At 40.4% G+C, this 18,156-nt stretch overlaps 1 protein-coding gene across 1 annotated transcript; it reads right to left on the minus strand.

Moving 5' to 3' along the window:
* Positions 1-1,152: 1,152 nt before the first annotated feature.
* On the minus strand, positions 1,153-13,057 carry LOC143030454 (uncharacterized). The gene is made up of 4 exons (XM_076193602.1): positions 12,944-13,057; positions 1,932-3,098; positions 1,718-1,731; positions 1,153-1,323 (listed from the first exon to the last, which is right to left on the minus strand). Exons 2-4 carry the CDS (start codon positions 2,992-2,994, stop codon positions 1,153-1,155), a joined length of 1,248 nt encoding a protein of 415 aa, XP_076049717.1. The 5' UTR covers positions 2,995-3,098; positions 12,944-13,057.
* Between the last annotated feature and the right edge of the window lie 5,099 nt (positions 13,058-18,156).

An 18,156-nucleotide genomic window follows, 5' to 3' on the forward strand; every position in this document is an offset into this window, starting at 1 on the left:
ACATTTTGTATGGTATCCATCCAACCCAGGTGCCTTACCAGCTCTCATCATCTTAACAGCTGCCTTCACTTCATCTTTTCTTATTTCTCCTCCATTTTCCTCACTCATCATGGTCATTTTCTTAGCGCTTCCCACTGCAACTACCTTTCCCTCCCTATCCTCCTTCAAATGTAGCAACTCCCTGAAATACTCTAACCACCTTTCCCTCACTGCCTTCTCTTCCATTATCATCTCTCCATCTGTATCACCTTTTCTTCTCTACTTGATTCGTCTCCTATTCCTCTTTTAATTTCTTTCCAAAACCTTTCTCATTACTTTCAAAACTTTCTGTCATACTCTTACCCCATTTCATATCTGCTCTCCTCTTTTATGCTTTACTTGTCTTCTCTTTTCTTTGTACCTCTCATATGATTCTCTCATCCTATTTTGTAACAAATCTGTGAAAGCCTGCTTCTTCTCCTCTACACCTTTCCTTCCTCATCCCACCATTCACTACTTTTCCTTCTATTTTCTCTCATCCTCCTTGTTCCATGCACCACCTTTGCACACTTTATGACTCCCTCTTTGAACCATCCCCATTCCTCCTCCACTTCTGGTTTTACTCTATCCTTCACTCCCTCCCACTCCTCTCTCAGCATCTTCTTGTACTCCTTCTCCTTTTCTTTCTAATTTAAGCAGTTCACTCAAAGTACCTCCCAATCTTCTGTCCTTTTCCTCTTTCTCCAACTATTCTCCACTCTCAACTTACCTTCCACCAAAAAGTGATCTGATATTTCCCCACTCTCTCCCCTTTGAACATGTACATCCTACTATACTCTTGGTTATCAGTATAAAGTCCATTAATGCTCTATCTACCACACTTCCATCCACCACCCTCTCCCATGTGCACTTATGCTTCACTTTCCTCCTAAACACTATATTTGCTATCAACTCCCTAGACACATCTCCACCATCATCTCTCCACTACAATTTTTTCCTGGAACTTCATATTTCCCAATCACTCCATCTAATGGTTCATTTCCTACCCAATACAACTATATTGAAATTTCTCCCTAATACCTCTATACAGGTAAAACAAAGGGAACACCATGCTGGACTCTAACTGTGTAGGCATCACTTGCGTATGCCTTTCTGCTGGTTTGATCCAAGCCGTCAGAAGAGTGTGATCTTTTCATCATACAAATCATACAGGAATGGCTTCTCTCCAATGTCTATCCTCATATACCTTGTGAGAGAAGTCTTATGTGAAAAACCAGAGTCAAAGAGGTCACACTGGAAAGGCTCTTTTCCTGTGGGAGTCTTCATCTGCTGTGTGGGATAACCCTTTTGTGAAAAAGCAAAGTTACACAGGTCACACTAGAAGACCTCTCCTGTGTGACTCTTCATATGCTCTGTGAGAGAATCCTTTTTTGAGAAAGCTGCACTGCACAGGTCACATTGGATAGGCGTCTCTCCTGCGTGGGTCTTCATATGCTTTGTCAGATCACCCTTTCTTGAAAAAGCAGAATTGCACAGGTTGCACTGGAAAGGCTTCTCTCCTGTGTGGGTCCTCATATGCTTTGTAAGAGAACCCTTTGGTGAGAAAGCAGAATCACACTGGAAAGGCTTCTCTCCTGTGTGGGTCCTCATATGCTTTGTAAGATGATCCTTTTGTGAGAAAGCAGAATCACACAGGTCACACTGGAAAGGCTTCTCTCCTGTGTGGGTCCTCATATGCCTTACGAGAGTAATCTTTAGTGAGAAAGCAGAATCACACAGGTCACATTGGAAAGGCTTCTCTCCTGTGTGGGTCCTCATATGACTTGTAAGATAACCCTTTTGTGAGAAAGCAGAATCACACAGGTCACACTGGAAAGGCTTCTCTCCTGTGTGAGTCCTCATATGACTTGTAAGATCACTCTTTTGTGAGAAAGCAGAATCACACAGGTCACATTGGAAAGGCTTCTCTCCTGTGTGGGTCCTCATATGGATAATAAGATGACCACTTTGTGAAAATGCAGAATCACACAGGTCACACTGGAAAGGCTTCTCTCCTGTGTGAGTCCTCATATGATTTGTGAGAGAATACTTTATTGAGAAAACAGAATCACACAGGTCACACTGGAAAGGCTTCTCTCCTGTGTGGGTCCTCATATGCTTTGTAAGAGAACCCTTTATTGAGAAAGCAGAATCACACAGATCACATTGGAAAGGCTTCTCTCCTGTGTGGGACCTCATATGACTTGTAAGATTACCCTTTTGTGAGAAAGCAGAATCACACAGGTCACATTGGAAAGGCTTCTCTCCTGTGTGGGTCCTCATATGACTTGTAAGAGAACCCTTTTGTGAGAAAGCAGAATCACACAGGTCACACTGGAAAGGCTTCTCTCCTGTGTGAGTCCTCATATGATTTGTGAGAGAATACTTTATTGAGAAAGCAGAATCACACAGGTCACATTGGAAAGGCTTCTCTCCAGTGTGGGTCCTCATATGGATATTAAGATTACCACTTTGTGAAAAAGCAGAATCACACAGGTCACACTGGAAAGGCGTCTCTCCTGTGTGAGTCCTCATATGACTTGTAAGATCACTCTTTTGTGAGAAAGCAGAATCACACAGGTCACATTGGAAAGGCTTCTCTCCTGTGTGGGTCCTCATATGCTTTGTAAGAGAACCCTTTATTGAGAAAGCAGAATCACACAGGTCACACTGGAAAGGCTTCTCTCCTGTGTGGGTCCTCATATGCTTTGTAAGATTACTCTTTAGTGAGAAAGCAGAATCACACAGATCACACTGGAAAGGCTTCTCTCCTGTGTGGGTCCTCATATGCTTTGTAAGAGAACCCTTTTGTGAGAAAGCAGAATCACACAGGTCACACTGGAAAGGCTTCTCTCCTGTGTGGGTTCTCATATGCTTTGTAAGATGACCCTTTTGTGAGAAAGCAGAATCACACAGATTACACTGGAAATACCTCTCTCTTGCGTGGGTCATCATGTGATATCTAAAACAAATCATGATATAGCTGTGCTATAGATGTCACACCAGATCCTCTTCATTACATGACACCTATGAATTCTATGGATAGCTCTTCCAAAGGAATGGTGATAATTACCCTCCTCCTGGAAAATATGTAATCATAAGATTGTCATCTAACTTTTGAAATTGTGTAATATACTGTAATAGGATTGTGAGTGTTGTGTACACAAACCATTTAATATTCAAGTCCCTTTGTACCAAAACAGACCCCTTGTACTTGCCATAATGTAACATGAAATATAAATACTAACAGATATAGTGCTATTATATATTGCATTCTACCTTTACATTAGAAATATGCTGAAAACCATCCAATAGCTACATGCATACTCACCCCACCACAACTGGAATGACAAAAATTTTGCTCTGGCTTTTTCATCATGCCATGAGATTTGGAAGTGGGAAACAGCCCAGATGGCCAAAGCAGTCATATTTTAACATAATTCCACAACATTCCATGTTTGGGCTCACAAGACCAGAGTCTAAATATGACAAACCCTAGGAGGGCTTATTCAGTTCATCTCATCTGACCCATATAAGTGATGCAAGTTGTCACATCCTTTCAGATAAACTGGTAGGTGGTGTACCTGTGTTATTATTTCTAAATAACATAATAAATGAAATTGTAGAGGAAATTTCCATATTTTTTCTTGTCACATTAAGTAAAATACCTGTTTGTCTAATAAAAAAAATATATTGGATATACCTACTAAAACAATCTCAACAATCGTGATGTAATCAGGAAGGAAGTGGTATTAAAGGTTCAATCCCAGTAAATGTGGAAATAGCAAGAGGACAATGTATAATATCAGAATTAGTGCTTTCACATATTCAACCTAAAGGTCCTTTAAACACAGGCATTACATACACAAACTCAGTCATCTTCCAGGAAGCCTGTGACTCCATTACCAGTTGTGACACTTGTGTGATAATATATATACACATATACCAAAGGCTTTTTCCCCTTTACAAGGAAGGTAGCCAAAAAAACAAAGACATAGAATCCACTCCCACCCATTCCATCCCCACATACTCCACTCCCATCCACCACCCTCCTCCCCTCTTATCTTGGCTCCTCAGTAACCCCTGCATCTCGCCCACTGCCCTGGGTCAGAAGCAGTGTTGCAAGACATAGCACTTCCTCATTAAAATGGTGATCCCCCCTCTTCATCCCCTCATTTAGAAATGGAAAAGATGGCTTAGAAATCCCTTCAGGATATATAAATTTATTTTTCACACACACTCCCTCACCCCCCATCCCCCACCCACTCCCTTTCATGCATCACAGCATCATCCATACACAACCATTCCCCATTCACCCAAATTTTCTGTCTTCTCCTGTCTTTCCTCAACAGACATTCCCCTCTTTCCCAATGCCCCTTTTACCACATCCATCCATTTCATCGTTGGTCATCCCCACATGTCAACTCCTACCTCTGCCTTCCACAGGTGTTTTAATAATCTTTCTTCACTCATTCTCTCCTTGTGTCCAAACCATCCCAACACTCTTTCATCAACCCTATCTCCCAAATCCCTTTCCATCCCCGTTCTCCTCACCTCCTCATTTCTCACTCTATCCTGCCTAGTAACCCCTATCATACTTCTCAGGCACCTCATCTCAAACACATTCAATCTCCTCCTCTCCTATGTTTCATCTTTCTGCCCCATAAAGTGCTGTTGGCATAATCACTCTTTCATGCAATCTTCTTGTAGCATTCATTCCCAAATGCCTATTTCTCAGTAGACTTTTTAATCCCCCTAGGTATTTAACTGCTCTCAATCTACATTCTATGTCCACCACTCCTTCCTTTCTTGCCACATTTGCACCCAAGTATCTAAAACTATTCACTACCTCCAGTCTCTCTCCCTTAATACTCAGTTCCAGTCTGTTGTCACTTTCTCCTCTTGCATATCTCATCCCCTTACTTTTACCCACATTCATCTTCGAACAACAACTGGCTTATCTCCCACTTTTCTCCATTTTCTTTAACCATCTCTAATCCCCGACCCATTATCCTTGCATTTACTTCTCACACCACCCTATTCATATATAAATTGAACAACCAAGGTGACATAACACATCCCTGGTGAAGTCCCACATTTACCTCAAACTACTCACTCCATTTCTGAATTTAACACAAGCTCTACTACTCTCGTAAAAACTCTTGACTGCTCTTATCCCATATATCTGCAATACCTCCCACAGTGCCTTCCTGTCTACCATGTCATAAGCCTTTTCCAAATTCATAAAAGCACAAAAAGCATCTTTACCTTTTCCTATAACTTCCTCACATATCTGTCTTACTACAAAAATCTGATCCACACAACTCTTACCTGTCCTAAATCAACACTATTTCTCACCAATTACTATCTCTGTTCCTTTCCTAATCCGCTCAATCAAGATTCTCCCATAAGCCTTCCTAACTACACTTAACAAACTGATCCCTCTGAAACTACTAAACTCACACTTGTCCCCTTTTCCCTTGTAGAGTGGAACTATACAGGCACTCCTCCAGTCCTCTGGCACTCTACCCTCTCTTAAGTTAACAATGAATAACCTCACCAGCCACTGCACCATCACCGTACCTCTTTTTTTTTTCTTCTTTTTTTTTTACATTCTACATGACACCCATCTAACCCAGGTCTTTTTCCTGCTCTCATCATCTTAACAACTGCCTTCACCTCATCTTTACCTTAATTCTCTTCAATTTCCCCCAGTTACTGTCATTTTCTTAGCATTTTCCACTGCAATTATCTTTCCCTCCCTATCCTCCTTCACATTTAGCAACTCCCTAAAATACTCTGCCCATCTTCATCTCACTGCTGTCTCTTCCATTATCATCTCTCCATCTGCACCTTTTACCTTTTCTTCTCTACTTAATTTGCCTCCTCTTCCTCTCTCAATTCTTTCCAAAACATATTTTAATTTCAAAACTTTCTGTCATACTCTTACCCCATTTCATATCTGCTCTCCTCTTTGCCTCTTTTATGCTTTACTTGTCTTCTCTTTTCTTTGTACCTCTCATATGATTCTCTCATCCTATTTTGTAACCAATCTGTGAATGCTTGCTTCTTCTCTTCTACAACCTTCTTTGCTTCCTCATCCCACCACTCACTACTTTTCCTTCTATTTCCTCATGTCCTCCTTGTTCCACACACCATCTTTGCACATTTTGTGACTCCCTCCTTGAATTATCCCCATTCCTTCTCCACTCCTAATTCTACTCTATCCTTCACTCCTTCCCACTCCTCTCTCAGCTTCTTCTTGTACTCCTCCTTTTCTTTCTCATTTAAGCACTTCACTTTATGCACCTCCCTACCTTCTGTCCTTTTCCTCTTTCTCCATCTATCCTTCACTCTCAACTTACCTTCCACCAAAAAAATTATCTGATATTCCCCCACTCTCTCCCCTTAGAACATGTACATCCTTAACTATTCCTACTATTCTCCTGGTTACCGCTATACAGTATACAGTAGTTCATTAATGCTCTATTTACCACCCATCCACCACCCTCTCCCATGTGCTGTCATGCTTGACTTTCTTCCTCACTGTATTTGGTATTATCAACTCTCTTTCAAGACACATCTCCACCATCAATTCTGCACTACAATTTTTCTTGGCACTCCACACTTTCGAACCACTCCATCTGTTGATTCATTTCCTACCCTAGCATTAAGGTCTGCCAATACCACTACATTGACATTTCTCCCTAAACCCTCTATGCACTCATTTAAATCAATCCAAAAAGCCTCCCTCTCTTCTACACTCTTCTCACTACCAGGCCCATATGCACTTACAAAAACCCACATGTCCCTTCCCAGTTTCACTCAATGCCAACACATCCATCTTTCTTCTCACAAACATACTACCTATCTCTTCCCTTTTACTCTCATCTGTACCACATCCATGCACATTAAAAGACCCAAACCTTAGGGTACTGGTTGGAAAGCTCCCAGACCCTCTTATGCCTTTACTTTCTTTTTTAGGAATATCCCCTTTTGGGGCTACAGGTAGTAGGACTCCTAATCCCATCCCCCGTCCCATTTTTTGTCGCCTTTTACGACTCAAGTGGAAATACTTGGTGGCAGTATTCTTTTGCCCCCACCACAGGGTAGGTAGGCGAAAAAAGGAAATGAATATTCAGAGAAATGGTACAGGACAGTAACAAGGGGTTGGGGGACAGCATAACGGAGGGACAGTCGTAGTATAAAAGTGTCATCATTTCTCTACGTACAGAATTTTCCTCTATCACAGACAAAATGATATGTGGCTCTGGTCCATAGGGGCGCCTCATATAGACCCTAAAGTATCAACTGCATGCTACTCTGCCACAATAACATGCAGCCAATACCCCAGACAGGAGTCTTAGTCTAAGTTTATTCCTGACTAGTTTTGCAGGTATCCTTTTTCAACGGAATGGTGTACAAACGAGCTGTGGGTATTTTATACATGAGGTGGACATCACTACCTCTTCATGTTACCAGAATTGGTGACAAATTGTGAACATTACATATTCATTGTAACAAATAATAAGTAAATGTAACAATAATAATAACGCTAGCAATAATGATAAGAGTAGTGGTAAATACAATGAAAATGATAACAATAATAACAACGAAAATAATAATAATAATAACAACAAAAATAATGAAATAATAATAATAACAATAATAATAATAATTATAATGATAAAAATAATAATAATAATGATAATAATAATAATAATAACAACAATAATAATAATAATAATAATAACTAATAATAATAACTAATAATAATAACTTGGGTGCAAGTGTAGCAGGAAAAGGTGGAGTGAAGGTGGAGGTAGAATGTAGATTGAGAGAAGCGAGTAAATGCCTTGGTGGTTTAAAGAGTGTAATGAGGAATAGACATTTGGGAATGGATGCGAAGAGGAGACTGTATGAAGGAGTGATTGTGCCAACAGCACTGTATGGGGCAGAAACGTGGAACATAAGAGAAGAAGAGAGAAGGAGTTTGAATGTGTTTGAGATGAGGTGTCTGAGAAGTATGGTGGGGGTTACTAGGCTGGATAGAGTGAGAAATGAGGAGGTGAGGAGAACAGGGGTGAAAAAGGATTTGGGAGATAGGGTTGATGAAAGAATATTAGGATGGTTTGGACACATGGAAAGAATGAGTGAAGAAAGACTAGTAAATGTGGTATGGAAGGCAGATGTGGAGGGAGTGAACTGGTGGGGACGTCCTAGGATGAGGTGGATGGATGGGGTGACGGGGGCTTTGGGGAAGAGGGGAATGTCTGTTGAGGAAGGAAGGGAGAGGACGGAAGACAGAGGTGAGTGGAGAATGGTTGTATATGGATGATGTTGTGACTGCATGAGGAGGAATGGGGGTGGGGTAGTATGTGCGAGTAAATTTTGACGCAGCCCGAAGGGATTTCTCCCCGTCCTCGCCTTATATGCAAAGGGGGACGGAGAGGGGGGGTCGCCAATTAAATGAAGCGGCCTTGCTGTGGATGTACTGTGTCTTACGACACTGCTTCTGACCCAGGGCGGTGGGCAGGGTGCAGGGATGACCCGTCATCCAGGAGGTGCTCAGATGAGAGGGAGGGTGGGAGGGGTGTGGAGTGTATTTAGGGATGAAATGGGTGGGAGTGTTTTTATGCCTTTCCCTTTTTGGCTACCCCCCTTGAAAGGGGGAAAAAGCCTTGCTATATGTAATAATAACAATATTAATACAAATAAATAATGATTATTAATATTAAATTAATAATGATAATAACAATAATAATAATAATAAAAAGAAGAGAATAACAATAATGGTGATATAATAATGAAAAATTATGCTAATAATGATAATGATAATGATGAAAATATTAAGTGGTGAAGGAACAAAGTATAAATAATGGAGGATACATGATTTGATAGCATCTGAAATAAAATATGGTAGCACGGTGTAAGAAGAATTGTCAAAAGGAAGAAAGCTGGAAAGGGTAGGCAAAAGTGGTGAGAAAAAGGTATCTACTTAGAGTCGGGGGTCTATGAAGCCATTCTTGGAGAGCTAATGTCAAGGTAGATTTTGTCCATTTCAAGTCACCAGTTCTCTTGTTTGTGTTTTTGTAGTTGGCAATGTAAAGGGATTCAATTATTTTCTGTTGATTCTTGTGTAGACCTTTGGCTAGAATAGTGAATCCCTCCCAGTTTGGTAGGTGTCCCTCTGTGTCTATGGGATACCTACCAAACTGGAAGGGATCCACCATTCTAGCCAAAGGTCTACACAAGACACAATGGAAAATAATTGAAATCTGAAAAAGAATAGCTTCCTACACAGAGTGGTAGATATCTCGGACAAAATGAATGAGGAAACAGTGAATGCAAAAACTATACAAGAATTTAAGATCAAACTGGATGCTGAATGATACAAAGGTGGGTCACTACGAGCATAGCTCTCTTCCCATAAAATACAACTAGGTAAATACACACACACACACACACACATATACATTATATATATATATATATATATATATATATATATATATATATATATATATATATATATCACGCAGGCACCCGCAGACGGAGAAAGACTAAACTTCGAATAAAGAAGAATCCTATATTTCGGCTATCAACTGTAGCCCTCTTCAGGAAAGTACATAGACAGAGTACAAAGGGGACTTATAAGCTACAGAGAAGAAGAGATGTGGGCAGGTGACCTCACTCAGGCGCAGGGCAAACTGGGGTGGCGGAGGAGGGAGGGGGTGAGGAGAGGGGGGGTTGTAAGGTCCATATCAGCTTGCTAACTGCTGCGCGTGAGATTATGTCAGGTGTCCACTGCCCTTTAGAAACATTAATATTAGGGCATTCCTCGATTAATGCTGATTCAACTATTTTCCTCCTGAAACCGCAGTGGGACTTGAACACTAATCTGGCCTTACCCCAGTCGAAAGAATGATTCTTATTTTTGACATAAAGAAAAACAGCCGAATTTTCTTGCCCATACCTAATTGACCTTTTATGTTCTGCCAATCTAGTGTTCAAGTCTCTCCCGGTTTGACCCAAGTAAACCAAACCAGACTTGAACACTAGATTGGCAGAACATAAAAGGTCAATTAGGTATGGGCAAGAAAATTCGGCTCTTTTTCTTCATGTCAAAAATAAGAATCATTCTTTCGACTGGGGTAAGGCCAGATTAGTGTTCAAGTCCCACTGCAGTTTCATGAGGAAAATAGTTGAATCAGCATTAATCGAGAAATGCCCTAATATTAATGTTTCTAAAGGGCAGTGGACACCTGACATAATCTCACGCGCAGCAGTTAGCAAGCTGATACGGACCTTACAACCCCCCTCTCCTCACCCCCTCCCTCCTCCGCCACCCCAGTTTGCCCCGCGCCTGAGTGAGGTCACCTGCCCACATCTCTTCTTCTCTGTAGCTTATAAGTCCCCTTTGTACTCTGTCTATGTACTTTCCTGAAGAGGGCTACAGTTGATAGCTGAAATATAGGATTCTTCTTTATTCGAAGTTTATTTTCTCCGACTGTGGGTTCCTGCATGTCATTTACAAATGTGCTACTACATTTCTGTTTAGAAATATATATATATATATATATATATATATACACCAAGGGCTTTTTCCTCCCTTATAAAGGAAGTAGCTAAGTCAAAAGGTTCACACCCACTCCCAGCCATTTCACTCCAATCTACCACTCTTTCCTCCCTCTCATCTTAGCTCATTATGGATGATAGGTCATCCTTGTATCCCTCCCACTGTTCTGGATCAAAAGCAATGCAGCAAGACACAGTAGATCCATGGCAAAGCTGCTTCACTTAATTGGTGACACCCCCTCTCCATCCCCTTAATGTGGAAAAAAAGAAGACCTTAAATTGGGCTTCTACTGTCATACAATGCAAAAGGAGACTTGATCAATTTTGGGTCAACCAGAAGACAAAATTTAATTTTGGGGCAAGTCTTATACTGGTGGACACACCTGGTCAAAGTCAATTGGGGGAGGACACGGAGGACACAAATCAGAGGCCTGACCTACTCAAGCTGAAAGTGATCTGGACACATAGGTCACATGACCTACATCCATTATATATGCAAGACTGCATAAGGGGAGGTATAATTGCTTATATTACAATGCAATAACTTCTGATTGATGTGGCGTGGATGTGTGGAATGAATATCAAGAAAAAATTAATTTACTCACAAGAATATCATTACAGGTACTCCTCGTTTAACGACGATAATTGGGACCAGCACGCTGTCGTTAACCGAATTGGTCGTTAAGCGAAAGTGTATACATATACGTACATGTACTGTATGTACCATGTCCAGCAATACATGTATCTTTATTTTCGTGTATTTTCCCTCTTTTATACAGTACATTAAAGCTTTATTTACTGTTTATTTACGGTGGTTAGGTTCCTGAAATTACCGTATATGACCAAATCCGCGTATGCTGACATTCCATATTGAATACCGGGGTATTTTTGTAGTTTCAACCATGAGCGCAATATAGCAATAGAAATTTAATTATTAATCTTGTAAATTAAAATGAATCAACGTAATATAAAATTTTGTGGGCGGAAATGAAAGTAAAAAATACCATGCTACAAGAGAATATGCTAATGAACGAAGTCGTCTGCCAACGTCTCTCACAACGACGACAACGAGGACGAGCCGGATGACATTTAATTTGCAGGTAATGATTTATCAAACACGGGTTAGGTTAGTTTAGTTTAGGTTAGACGAATTTATCATCCTTTCATTTCTTTGACATCGGCATCTATCATAACAAACATGGTGTACCATTCGTCCGACATGACTTCGTTACTTACGAAATTTGTTTTAGCATGTTTTTTCCCGCTCACAAAATTGCATATTATGTTGATACATTATAATTTACAAAATTAATAATTAATTTTCTATTGCTATATTGCGCCCTTGGTCGAAACTAAAAATTTACCACTACCGGTATATACTGTACCCCAGGTAGTTTTTTCAGCTTGCAGGATGGTAATGTAGACCTAAGCTTCAAAACACTTTACCTCACAGGTAATATCCACCGTACAAGTTCATTTATAATATCATACAAATTTGCCTCAGCCAACTTAATTATCGTACACGACGTCGTAACTTCGGGAGATTTACATTAAACGAATGTCATAAAGCCCGTCGTTACTCGAGTTGTCGTTAACCGAGTAGGTCATTAAACGAGGAGTACCTGTAGTACACACTGAATTTTGAGTGAACTTTATGAATTTTTTATTTTCCTACCATGGAAGACTGAATGGAGACCCATCCCCTAATAAGAATATAAGAACAACATAAGCAAATAAAATACACACATTGATAAGCATAAGGATGCTTGCCAGTCCTAACTTTTTTTTAAATTACAAATGTTAATATTATTTTGAGCTCACAATACTCACAATGATAAGAGCTAGCCAGTGATAAAGTTTGCAGCTTTGAGACTAGCGAATATCTTTAAGATATACCAAAATATTTTCCAGTCTCAATTTTCTAAAAATTGCTACCAATATTACTATTACTTTGTAATACTTATATATGGGTTTTAAAATACTTAATGATAAGAGATAGAGTTAAAAATTGCAGCAGTGAGACCTGACCTGACCTGACCTGACCTAACCTAACCCCTTGGCCTTGTTAAATATAAAGGTGTCCACTCATCTCAATTTTCTTAAACAACTATTGACACCACTTTTAGTTTGCAGTACTTATATCTGGGGTTAAAAACACTCAGAATTATATGAGCTAACCGACTATATAGGTAATTGCAGGTGCCAGACTGGCAAACATCTTGATAAATACCTGCACATTTACCCCTTGTTCAGAATGCCAATTACACTACCAAACGGTAAGTGAATGCCAAAAGTAAACACAGAATACATTCACTACCCTACTTCACCACTATATAATTTCACTTACAAATTCAACAAAGACACACTTGTTTGGCTTGTACAAAACACAGCCACGAAAACAAACTATTCAAATAGATGAAAGAGTGCAACTCAAGGCTTCGCCAGTGTTGCCCTCTGTCCGTAGCTCCAATTTCCGTCTTCTCTCATCATCTACTGTGAAAGAAAACGTACTAGTCAAATTATAGGGGTGACTAATGTATCTGAGAAATGTCGATTTGCCCAGTGATATGATTGAACATAAGAGTAAAGGAGACTGCAAGAGACCGTAAGGCCTACACTAGGCAGCTCCGTATCCATCACCACCTGTCATCCCCATCCATAAAATTGTCTAATCGTTTTTTAAAACAACTGATAGTTTCAGCGCTTACTACATGGCTACAAGTTTATTCCATTCATCGACCACCCTATTAGTAAACCAATTTTTGCCTATTTCCTTCTTAAATCTAAATTTGTCCAGTTTATACCCATTACTGCGAGTCCTGCCCTGTTGTTTTATTATGATGACCTTGTTTGTATCACCCTTGTTATAGCCTTTGATCCACTTGAACACTTCTATTAGATCACCCCGCACTCTGCGTCTTTCCAGAGAGTGTAAGTTTAAGTGCCTAAGCCTCTCTTCGTAAGGCAAATTTCCGAGTCCATGTATCATTTTGGTCATTCTTCTCTATACTGATTCTAGTGAATTTATGTCCATTCTGTAGGACGGAGACCAAAACTGTACCGCATAGTCAAGGATGGGTCTAACTATCGCTAGACAGAGTTTAATAATTACCTTTCCAAGAATGCTTAAGGAGTGTAAATTTGAAATCTGCGACATGTTAACTGAAATATTCAATAAATCGGTAGACACTGGTTTTGTTCCAACTACTTGGAGGCAGGCAAACGTTGTTCCTGTTTTTAAGAAGGGAGATAGATCGTGTATATGCAACTACAGGCCAATCAGTTTGACATCGGTTATAGGAAAAATGCTTGAATCAATAATAGTAAATAGACTCAGAGAACACATCGAAGGGCATAATTTGATTCGTGATTCACAGCATGGTTTCTCCAAGGGTAAGTCATGTGTGACTAATCTTCTATCCTTTTACACTAAAGTATATAAGGCGTCAGATAACAATGAAAATTACGATGTTATTTACCTTGACTTTAACAAAGCGTTCGACAAGGTACCACACCAGAGACTACTAAATAGAATCAAAGTCCATGGCATAGGAGGAAAAGTGTTAGAATGGATTAGAGCTTGGATTAGTAACAGAAAACAGCGGGTCACCATAAATGGAATAAAATCTAGGTGGGGCAATGTTACTAGCGGGGTCCCCCAGGGCTCGGTTTTGGGTCCCTTATTGTTCATTATGTACATAAACGACTTAGACGATGGGATAAATAGTGATGTTAGTAAGTTTGCGGACGACACTACCATAGGACGCCTCATTAGGTCAGGAGACGACGCCCAGATTCTGCAGGATGATCTTAATAAATTGTTAACATGGTCGGTGAAATGGCAAATGAACTTCAATATCTCTAAGTGTAGCGTGTTAAACGTAGGGCTACACAACCCCGAAAATAGATACAATTTAGATAACACGTTTTTAGAAAAATCTTTATCGCAGAAAGCCCTGTCTAAGTACCTCACTTGATTGTCTCCTACAACCAAAATCTTACCTGTGGGCAGGGATCCAGCATCTGCCTTTCCCTTCTTCTCTTAGATTTCATTAGTTTCTTCCTGCAGTTTCGCTAATATTTGAAATGAGTTCTTGTAGCTCAGTGGGGCTGGTGAGGAATTTTTTCCACTATTCCGCATCTTATTTTTCACCGTATTCCATCCATGCTCATTGCTAATTTTGTCTTCCGTATTTTGGGCCTTCGAGCGGAGAACTCGATTCTTCTCCTTAAGGCACTTAACAGCATCCTCCAAGGCTTCAATTCTACTAAGTAGAGATTGTACATCATCGGCGCTGAACACGGTAACACAATCACTCGCCATATCACTAACTGAAGCAGCTACCCGGTAATGTAATGATGCAATGTAATGATGCAGCATATGGACTTGTATCTGGCCAACCTAGGTTATATTACACAAGGGATATGTGTAGGTGATGGAGGATGGTAGTTTTGTGATTTGTCACAGAGGTAAATGCAACGAGGAAGTCTAGCAATAAATACTGAGCTGGCCATTTCCGTAGTCCAGTGCAGGTAATCACCACGTACCACCATTCATAGTAATATTCGTACGTGATTAAACCTATCTTAATCTAGGGAACACAATAACAAGACATATCGAATTGTAATTTTATTTTTTCTATCATATACTTCTGAATTTAAGAAGAAAGGGGACATTACGGACATAATTCCGCTGATGACGCCATGTCTGCTGGATGACGTATCTATCGGTTTCGATGATGAGTTTCCACAGGACGGCAACACTGTGCTTCGCATAATGGAGTGAAACATAAGTAGATAGTGACAATGATGAATTGAGGGAAGGGAAATTCTTATTCGGGAAAGCAAAAATAGATGTTAAAAAGGAGACGTTACACAAAATATGGAAAGCAAGAGAAAAGAGGAAGGAGGCGGGCGGAGTATAAACAAAGGAAAAACAAAACAGTTAGGATAAGATTATTCTCGCGTTCGGAGTATCAACGAAGGAAACAAATCACAAACGAAACATTTTATAGTCAGTTGTGGTAGGAAATTGTTGCATATGGGACCTCCGTGCCCAAGGGGCGTATGCGCCAAGAACAAAATTTTGAGAAAAAGGTGTTTAATGTCTTACAATTACACAATGAAAAAAGTAAAGGTATCTGGTATGAAAATATAGCTTACGAGGAGACAAATTCCATGGTGCATTTTTTTTTCTAAAAAGTTTTTCCTTCAATGAAAAAAAAATGTAATTTTATATGTGTAATTGTTTATCATTTGATTTTGTTAATTTTTGGCACATTCAACAAGTGTATTAAAACTAAGAACCCCTGAAATTTTCAGCTTAAAACTCTTATTGGTTCGTGTTTTATAAGTGTTTTTTGATGTGAATAGTCCCGGGGACTAGCACAGAATCGGTCTGACGAGGGCTAGGTACTATCGACGTTTGGTGGACAGTGTTGCAGTTTTGAAGCGTCTTAGCTTTCCCAGCACAGCCCTAGCCTTCGCTCCCTGCTTGCGGGAGTGTGGGGTCCAGGTAAGGCCACTATCAAGTGTGCTACCCAGCACACAGATATGGTCCTTCACTGGGATGTTTGTGTTGTTTATTTTAAGAGGAGTATTTGCGATTGTTCTGTTGGTTCGCTTGCAGCAGAAGTATACAGCATTGTATTTCGACGCGTTGGTCTTAATGCGCCACTGTTGCTCCCACGTGCGTGCCCCGTCTAGGATGTTTTGCATTACGTGTAACGCTCCCTGCAGCGTTTTGTGTCTGCTGATGTGGTTAGTGTCGTCCGCATACGAAAGAGTTAGAGCCTGGTTGCATGGATAAGCTGGCTCTGCGTCTGCTCATCAAATATATATTCAAAAGGGGGGGGGGATAGATAGTTTGAAGCTGGGTGTAAGGAGGAGGGTTGGGGTGTTAGTAGAAGACGACAGTATTGAAAATGAAGGAAGTTAAGTGTAACAGAGTGGGGGCAGACCCACTTGCATGGTTTCTATAGAAATGGTTGGAAGGACGTATTGGACAACTTGTTAGAAGGGCGTATTGAGATTGACCAGGGGGTGCGTTCGGATTTTTTTTTTTTATATGCATGTTTTATGTTTGCCTTTATATAGGCTATTGAATTCAAGGTATATTAATGGTTTATCCACTAGAATGGGGAGGGTCGGAGCTACTCTGTAGGTACATGCATATGTTTTGATAACAAGTGCGATATGTAACCGGCTCCTCAGGGAGTTTGTGATGTTATTTATTAATTCTTTTATTTATCTCTGTAGTTGTTTTGTTCTTTGGCGTTCTCCTTATACATTTATTATTTGATGGTAGAACGAGGGACCCGCGCCTATTTGAAGATATCCCGGCAACCAGCAGAAGCCCCCTAAGGATGGTAGCAAGCAATGATATTGGTGTTTTACTAAATAGGACCCATAGATAGGTGCGCAGGGAGTTAGAATACTGTAGGAAGAATTTATTATCTTTTAGACCAACCTTTATAGATTTGAGTTGCATGCCAACAAGGTTTGATTGTAGAAATAATCTGGATCAATAAAACTCACAATAGGATGATCTGTTTGATTAGCCTAGGACGGTCTACTTAATGAGTTGTCCCACCCCCCTTTGAGTTATATACACGCGCGCCGAGAAGGGAGCGCGCGTGGTCCCGGTCGGTGACTCAAATCTCCTGGACTTCGGCTTCCCACTGCGGCTATCCTTCCCCCTTCATCCCTCACTTAAGGTAGGTATTTCCCACGCCCCCATAACCACCACCTTCTCCTTCCACTGTCCAGGGATTTTGTGACACACACACACACACACATATATTTACATACATACATACATACATATGGGACGAGGGAGTCATATGAGACGTACAAAGAGAAGAAAAGAGAAGTAAAGAAAAAGGTAAAGGAGGCGAAGAGGAGAGCAGATGTAAAATGGGGTAAGAGTATGACAGAAAATTTTGAAAGTAATAAAAAGATGTTTTGGAAAGAAATTAAGAGAGGAAGAGGAGGCGAATCAAGTAGAGAAGAAAAGGTAAAAGGTGCAGATGGAGAGATGATAATGGAGGAAAAGGCAGTGAGGGGAAGATGGGCAGAGAATTTTAGGGAGTTGCTAAATGTGAAGGAGGATAGGGAGGGAAAGATAGCTGCAGTGGGAAATGTTAAGAAGATGAGAGTGATGAGTGAGGAAAATGGAGGAGAAATAAGGAAGGGTGAAGTGAGGGCGGTAATCTGAGCATTAAGGGAGAGCAACTGGAGGAAGTGGATAGTTTTAGATACTTGGGTGTAAATGTGGCAGGAAAAGGTGGAGTAAAGGTGGAGGTGGAATGTAGATTGAGAGAAGCGAGTAAATGCCTTGGTGGATTAAAAAGTGTAATGAGGAATAGAAATTTGGGAATGAATGCTAAGAGGAGACTGTATGAAGGAGTGATTGTGCCAACAGCACTGTATGGAGCAGAAACATGGAACATAAGAGAGGAAGAGAGAAGGAGCTTGAATGTGTTTGAGATGAAGTGTCTGAGAAGTATGATGGGGGTTACTAGGCTGGATAGAGTGAGGAATGAGGAGGTGGGGAGGAGA

This window comes from Oratosquilla oratoria, chromosome 12, assembly GCF_046742065.1.
Source record: "Oratosquilla oratoria isolate Oo_2021 chromosome 12, ASM4674206v1, whole genome shotgun sequence".
In the NCBI taxonomy this organism is placed as follows: domain Eukaryota; kingdom Metazoa; phylum Arthropoda; class Malacostraca; order Stomatopoda; family Squillidae; genus Oratosquilla; species Oratosquilla oratoria.